Source organism: Eucyclogobius newberryi, unplaced genomic scaffold (genome assembly GCF_026437365.1).
Source record: "Eucyclogobius newberryi isolate DKJ021-1_F unplaced genomic scaffold, fEucNew1.0.hap1 SCAF_4, whole genome shotgun sequence".
Classification (NCBI taxonomy): domain Eukaryota; kingdom Metazoa; phylum Chordata; class Actinopteri; order Gobiiformes; family Gobiidae; genus Eucyclogobius; species Eucyclogobius newberryi.
This window is the reverse complement of record NW_027316056.1, coordinates 35,755,886-35,763,176: the sequence shown is the minus strand read 5'-3', so window position 1 is coordinate 35,763,176 and position 7,291 is coordinate 35,755,886. Positions and strand designations below refer to the sequence as shown.

The window sequence follows — 7,291 nt, the reverse complement described above, 5'->3', positions numbered from 1 at the left end:
ACTACGCCGCGGTCGTTCTGTATTATTGAGTCGAACCCTACAGAAAAGGATAATCCTGCTCTATATTAATATTCATCTCTATTTATTTTTTCATTATTTTTGGATGATGTCAATTTATTCAAGCGAAAGCAACAAAGCTTCATTGTGTTTCGATGTCTAAAACAAGTGGTTCAAATGTTACAACAATGTCTTCTGAGGTGAACAGCATGGCCCTCGCCGCTGCAGTTTGCTTATCAGCCGCGTAAACAGGCTAACGACGGCTAACGACCTGCTGTTCGCCGCTGGTCTGTGATTGGCTGCTGATCTTACACTGCGTTTGTCCTAATGAACTTGCTGTAAATTCAAACAATAAAGTCAATTCCTGCCTCGTGTGTGAACTCTCGTCACCCTTGGTCTATAATTACTACAACTTCAACATTTTAAAATCTGAAATCCTTCCGAGTATCCTCCGGGTAAGCGCCTGTGAACCCCTAGAGGTGTCGGTACCCCTGGTTGGGAAACACTAATCGATTCACAGGGTTTGTCTTTAGTCGTCCGAGTTTATTTGTCCAACTATAGTGACAATAGTGTTTTACTTTTATTTACTGTCATGTACAGGGCATAATGTGGTTCTCATCATTTTTCTGTCACTACCCAATAATAACATCGTTGGCATTCTAGAAGCGTCAAACACAAAAACAGTTTACCTGCAAAATGGTTAAGTAGCATTATTTTTATAGGTAATTTAAATAGGTCACTTGGTTGGTCAAGGAATAAGAATAGTGTCCAGCCTTATTTAAGTCTATTGCAAACATTTACACTGTTCCCCTCATTATCTGGGGACCCCCTAAAATAATTTGGCGACCCACTTTGGGTCCAGATCCCCAGGTTTTCATCGTTTGACCCACCTAATGCCAAAGAGGAAGAACAATGGATGTGTAAAACAAAATAAAACTAAGCTAACAAGGCTAACATGGCTAGCAAACCTGAGGCGGAGAACAGCAATCCCTCCCCGCCAGAGAAACGGGGCCTAGATAAAGATTCTCAAAAATGATTTGCATTGGAAGATGCAAAGAAGAGAGAATATAACTCATCATCAGTTATTGCTCAAGATGTCCGACATAAGATGCAAAATGCAGTGTGATGTGGAGTCTTTTAGAGCCGAGGTGATCGCTACCATGGGCCCGGCAGATCTATCATAAGCTGCAGTATCCAATGAGCTGAAAGCAGCGGGAGTAACCGGAGCAGGCATGGAGGAAGTCGAGCAGAATGTTTAAGCTAACGCTGACGATCTGCAGACCTTAAGGGCCGAGCTGGAGTCGGAGAGCAAAAATATGAAAAACAAGATCCTGAATTTGGATTCCACATCACGTCGTCCTAACCCTAGGCTTTTGGAGGTCTCGGAGGGTGAAGAAGGAAAGGATGCAGAAAGCTTTTTGGAGGAGATTTTGAAGTCCCTCCCATCACAAACCAAGACCAGCAGAGGCCTGATAATGAAGTTTCTTAACGATCGTGTGAAGGAATGTGTCTTGAAGGCTGCAAGGGTTAAAGGAGACCTCCAGGGTTAAAGGAGACCTCCAGTACAAAGGCAAGAGTCTTCTTTGCCCCAGATGTTCCATACGAGGTTCGTCAACAACAGCAAAGGTTCAGCCACATCTATCAGGAGCTCAAGAGGAGAAACCTGAGACATGGGTTCTCTTTGCTGGCGACTCTTCTGGTGATTTTGAAGGTAAAAAACACCAGAACACCAGGAGAAGCAGGGCTGATCCTTAGGCAGATGCAAAACACAGAGAACTGAAGAGTACGAGAGATGGAGGTGCACTGACTCTGGGAAGGGGATCAGGCAGGGCAGCGCCTGGTCTCCTCTCCTGTTTGCTTTGTATTTGGAACTATTATTAGAAAATCAAAAACAATTCCAGAAGTTACAATTGATGGGATGGAACACAAAATTGCTGATGATGTTCTATTATCATTGATCAAACCAGAATTTAAAACGTTAGAGTTATCAAAAGGAAAAGGAAGGAGTTTAAATGACTTTATTTCAGCTCAGTTCAGAGCGTTGTTGTGCTGGTGTGACACTCGATGAAATATCAGTTCTTACAACATAGAAGGAGCCAATCAAAACACACAAACTAAACAAAGATCTTATAGTCTTAAACTGGTTGGCTTATGATCCAAACTTCACACCTTCAGTTAAAGTCTGGACAACAAAAGGTTTAAAGGTGTTTGACCAGATTTTAAAGGAGAATCATCTGAAGAGCTTTGAGGAGACGAAAGAATTGTTTGGCTCGGACAAACATTTACAAATAAGGACTTATTATAACCAAGAAATTAAAAATAGCCTTTTACTGAAACATTCTTTAAAGCTTATAAATCTGAACTTTCAAGGGGATTAATATCTAAATTATTCAAAATTATTAACAATCTGGGCATTCACTACTGATAACCTTAAGGGTCGATGGGAAAGAGAAAAAACAGACGACACGAAATGCACCAACGATCAAAGACAGGACTAAGATTATAGTGGACGTGCGTAAAATGGAAAAAATTACATTTGGAATTCAATTGAAAATGGACCAATTTGACGGACTCCAGGCCATGATCTAATTTTTTTGATTGTTTTTTCTTTTATTTGTTGGATGTCTGCTGCTTTTTTGTGTCTACCCTCTCTGGTCGTGTTTTTCTTTTTCTGTTTGTTTTTTGTGTGACATCTCATTTATATGGAGCATTTGATTTTCAGCTACGTAACATTAAACATTGAACATCAGAATCAGTTTTAATGCCATCGTCAGTGAACAATTCACACACTAGGACCTTGCTAGGAGAAGGAGGGCGGGAGTCAGGCGGTAACTGAGGCCTTAGACTGGTTTAAGAGGGCTTCTGGGTAAAAGAGACAGAGGAGGAGGCGTGGTCCTGCTCTAGACCCCTCCCTCAGTTAACATATGAACTCCATATTACATGGATTATTATAATATATGAACTCCATATTACATGGATTATTATAATATATGAACTCCATATTACATGGATTACCAGTATCATAGTGAGGCATTATTGACTTGAATTACTAAAGTGTAATTAAGGTGTGAAGTGTCCAATGGCAGAAGGGAAAAAACGCTTTTCCTGTGGCGGGAGGAGGTTCTGCTGAGGCTGCTGAGGTCCTCTGACCCCTGCAGGGGCAACACCTGCAGGAGGGACACCGGCAGGAGCGACACCTGCAGAAGCGACACATGCAGGGGAAACACCTGCAGGAGGGACACCGGCAGGAGCGACACCTGCAGGAGCGACATCGGCAGGAGCGACACCTGCAGGAGCTACACCGGCAGGAGCGACACCGGCAGGAGCGACACCCGCAGGAGCGACACCCGCAGGAGCGACACCTGCAGGAGCGACACCAGCAGGAGCGACACCAGCAGGAGCGACACCGGCAGGAGCAACACCTGCAGGAGCGACACCAGCAGGAGCGACACCGGCAGGAGCAACACATGCAGGAGCGACACCTTCAGGAGCGACACCTGCAGGAGGGACACCGGCAGGAGCGACACCGGCAGGAGCGACACCGGCAGGAGCGACACCCGTAGGAGCGACACATGCAGGAGCGACACATGCAGGAGCGACACCTGCAGGAGCGACACCTGCAGGAGCGACACCTGCAGGAGCGACACCTGCAGTAGCGACACCTGCAGGAGCGACACCTGCAGGAGCGACACATACAGGAGCGACACCCGCAGGAGCGACACCCGTAGGAGCGACACATGCAGGAGCGACACATACAGGAGCGACACCTGCAGGAGCGACACCTGCAGTAGCGACACCTGCAGGAGCGACACCTGCAGGAGCGACACCCGCAGGAGCGACACCCGCAGGAGCGACACCCGCAGGAGCGACACCCGCAGGAGCGACACCCGCAGGAGCGACACCCGCAGGAGCGACACATGCAGGAGCGACACCGGCAGGAGCGACACCTGCAGGAGCGACACCTGCAGGAGCGACACCTGCAGGAGCGACACCTGCAGGAGCGACACCCGCAGGAGCGACACCCGCAGGAGCGACACCCGCAGGAGCGACACCCGCAGTAGCGACACCCGCAGGAGCGACACCCGCAGGAGCGACACATGCAGGAGCGACACCTGCAGGAGCGACACATGCAGGAGCGACACCTGCAGGAGCGACACCTGCAGGAGCGACACCTGCAGGAGCGACACCCGCAGGAGCGACACCCGCAGGAGCGACACATGCAGGAGCGACACCTGCAGGAGCGACACATGCAGGAGCGACACCTGCAGGAGCGACACCTGCAGGAGCGACACCCGCAGGAGCGACACATGCAGGAGCGACACCTGCAGGAGCGACACCTGCAGGAGCGACACCTGCAGGAGCGACACCTGCAGTAGCGACACCTGCAGGAGCGACACCTGCAGGAGCGACACCCGCAGGAGCAACACATACAGGAGCGACACCCGCAGGAGTGATACATACAGGAGCGACACCTGCAGGAGCGACACCCGCAGGAGCGACACCTGCAGGAGCGACACCTGCAGGAGCGACACCCGCAGGAGCGACACCTGCAGAGCGACAGGGTACTCCAGTTTGGCAGGTATTCAAAGTTGTCGTCCCAACTCTGCTCGGGGAAAACCAAAATAAATTGAGTTTAGTTTAGTTTTCCAGGACTCTTGAAGTATTTATCAACTTAAAGGCCAAACGTTAGAGCTAAATGTTCCACCATCAGTATCATAATCAGTATTATATTACCAACCGTTTATTTTGTTGAGGTATTAATAACCCTTTTATTTGTTCTGTCGGGATAACTGTATGTTTGCATTCGCAGGAGGGCGTGGCACATGTAGACTAACTGTTTGCTTTAGGTCAATAGAGACATGAGAGATAGACTGTCATACCAACACTCTCACTGCCGTAGGTGAATGGAGGTGAACGATAACGCTCCCAAAATGTACTGCGCCCCTGCAAGTACTGGACACCTGCAAGTACTGAACACCTGCAAGCACTCCAGTCGTCAAAGGCAGGTCATGTGCGTCAACCGAACAAAATTAAAATAACAAATGCGTTTAAACAGAAAATAAAGCCCACGTGTGATGATTGACGGATGCCACCTCGACAAGGCAGCGTCTGATTGGTTGCGATCTTCACTTATCCCCTGCAGGCCTCGCTGTGATTGGCTGAAAGGCGAAGGCCAGTGAGAGTTTGACACACACTCTGGATGTGGGATACATAGAGCTGTTTAGGGAGTCGGTGCTCGTGTATTATTCCAGGTGTAGGTGAGACATGAGGACGTCCGCGCTGCTGACCGCCGCCCTGCTGGGGAGTCTGCTCCTTTGGGCCTCCTGCGCCCGGGCCGAGGGGGGGACGGACGAGGGGTCGGGAAAAGATGGGGTGCAGGAGGGGAAAGCGACGAGAAATAAGACCACGGAGATAGAAGAGGAGAACGATGTGATGGTGCTGCACATTCATAACTTTGACAGAGCGCTGAGCGAGAACAAGTATCTGCTGGTGGAGTTCTGTAAGTACTGCTACACATTCTGCACAGTATTATCTCATTGGAGTGATAATAGATTGCAAAATTTCATGGAAAACACATACAAACTGTGCTGAAAAAAGTGTCAAAAACGACTGCAATTTTATACAAATTGCAGTATATTTTGAACAAAAATGCTTTATATTTACGAGTTCTCTCATTACACCAGAATAAAAATGCAGTTTTGTTGCTATAAAACTTGGAATGCTTGTGAAGGATACTTGTGAGCAAACTGTCCAGTATTATGTACTGTCCAGTATTATGTAGTGTTGTTTTTGTTGATGAACTGTGGCTTGTGAACTATAAAATGTCCACCAATGTTGAGAGTTTGAGTGACAGGTCGGCACAATAAGCCTTGGCTTCTGCTACACCTGGTCAAATAACATAAATGTATCTCTAATTTTGTTATGTGCTTTTTTGACCAAACCACAATAAATAAATAATTATTCAAGAGCATATTGTAATTAAAAAAAAAAAAAATAGAGAATGAAAACTTTGCGCTGTGTGTACTTTTAAAAACACCAACTTTTAATTCAAGAAGTTGTATTTTTACATGACATTTTGCACAGACAGCAAGAATTAGATAAAGTTGCATTACGAGGACACATTTGTAATATTTTGGTCTTTATTCATGCACAAAAATATAGACATGGGAAAATTTTTAATTATTATTATTTTTGTGCATTTACATATTTACAGCTGTTCCTTTTCCATCCATGGGTTTTAGAATAATGAGGTCCGTTGCCACAGCGATGAACAACAAACTGAATATTCTATACTTTGGAAAGGTCTGAAGGTCCTTTCACAAAAGGAAAGGCAGAAAGAATAATAATACTAAAATAAAGTCTATCACGTCCACCTGACCATTTTAGACCTGATGTCACTTTGTCCAGGTGTCGCTCGACTTTCCTGTCCCACAGCTGACCTCATCCCCACAGGTCACCGGGGCAACCGAGATACGAGCCGCACATTTACACATTACCCACGTCCTCCGCAGACAACTGTGTCCAAACGCCGTCCCGCTCCCGCGTTGCTCTTCCTGTTTCACTCGGTATCGTTTCTTCTCCAGACGCTCCGTGGTGCGGTCACTGCAAAAGCCTCCTGCCCGTGTACGAGGAGGTGGCGGGGAAACTGAAGGACGAGGACAAGGACATGCGCTTGGCCAAAGTGGACGCCACCGAGGAGAAGGAGCTGGCGGAGGAGTTCAACGTCCAAGGGTTCCCCACCATCAGCCTGTTTGTCAACGGAGACCGCACGAAGCCCAGAGAGTTCACAGGTCGGTGGTTTAAAGGTCACGGTCAAGGTCAAAAAACACGTTGAGCTTTCGTCGTTCCCTCTTTAAAAACAACCCTTTTTAGCTTCCTTCGCGCTTGTTTGATGAATCCTGGTTAGAAAATCCTCTCCTCTCCGAGCGTCAAAGCACTCCATTCTGAATTTTCCCGATATGTGATGTCATTGTTTTTTTTTAAAGTCCATAAATCATCATCAGACGCATTTCTGCCATCAAATCGAGATCATTAAGACTGCGTGTGCCGCATTAGCATGTCAGAAGAAAGCTATTTTGTTTTTCTCACCCATGTAATGCTCTGTGGTGCCAGTAGATGGAGCCAAGAGGCAATTACTAGCGTGGGAAATGCCAGAGTGCAATATAAACTGCTCTTATCGACAAAGTTTCATCAATCAGAGAAATTAAGATTATGGTTGTTAAAGCTAAAGTGGTTTGGGGCTTGGCATGTGTACAATATTCCCAGTGTAGCCATCACAAAGTACATTTGAAAG

The 7,291-nt window shown here is 46.8% G+C and overlaps 1 protein-coding gene across 1 annotated transcript in view; it reads left to right on the top strand.

Moving 5' to 3' along the window:
- The first annotated feature begins 5,241 nt into the window (after positions 1-5,241).
- Positions 5,242-7,291, top strand: part of LOC140378309 (protein disulfide-isomerase-like) — an 18,644-nt gene continuing 16,594 nt past the window's right edge. Inside the window, exons 1-2 of the mRNA XM_072464095.1 lie at positions 5,242-5,497; positions 6,582-6,788. Of these exons, the coding sequence (XP_072320196.1) occupies positions 5,263-5,497; positions 6,582-6,788 (442 nt within the window). The 5' untranslated portion in view covers positions 5,242-5,262. The remainder of the gene's footprint in view (positions 5,498-6,581; positions 6,789-7,291) is intronic.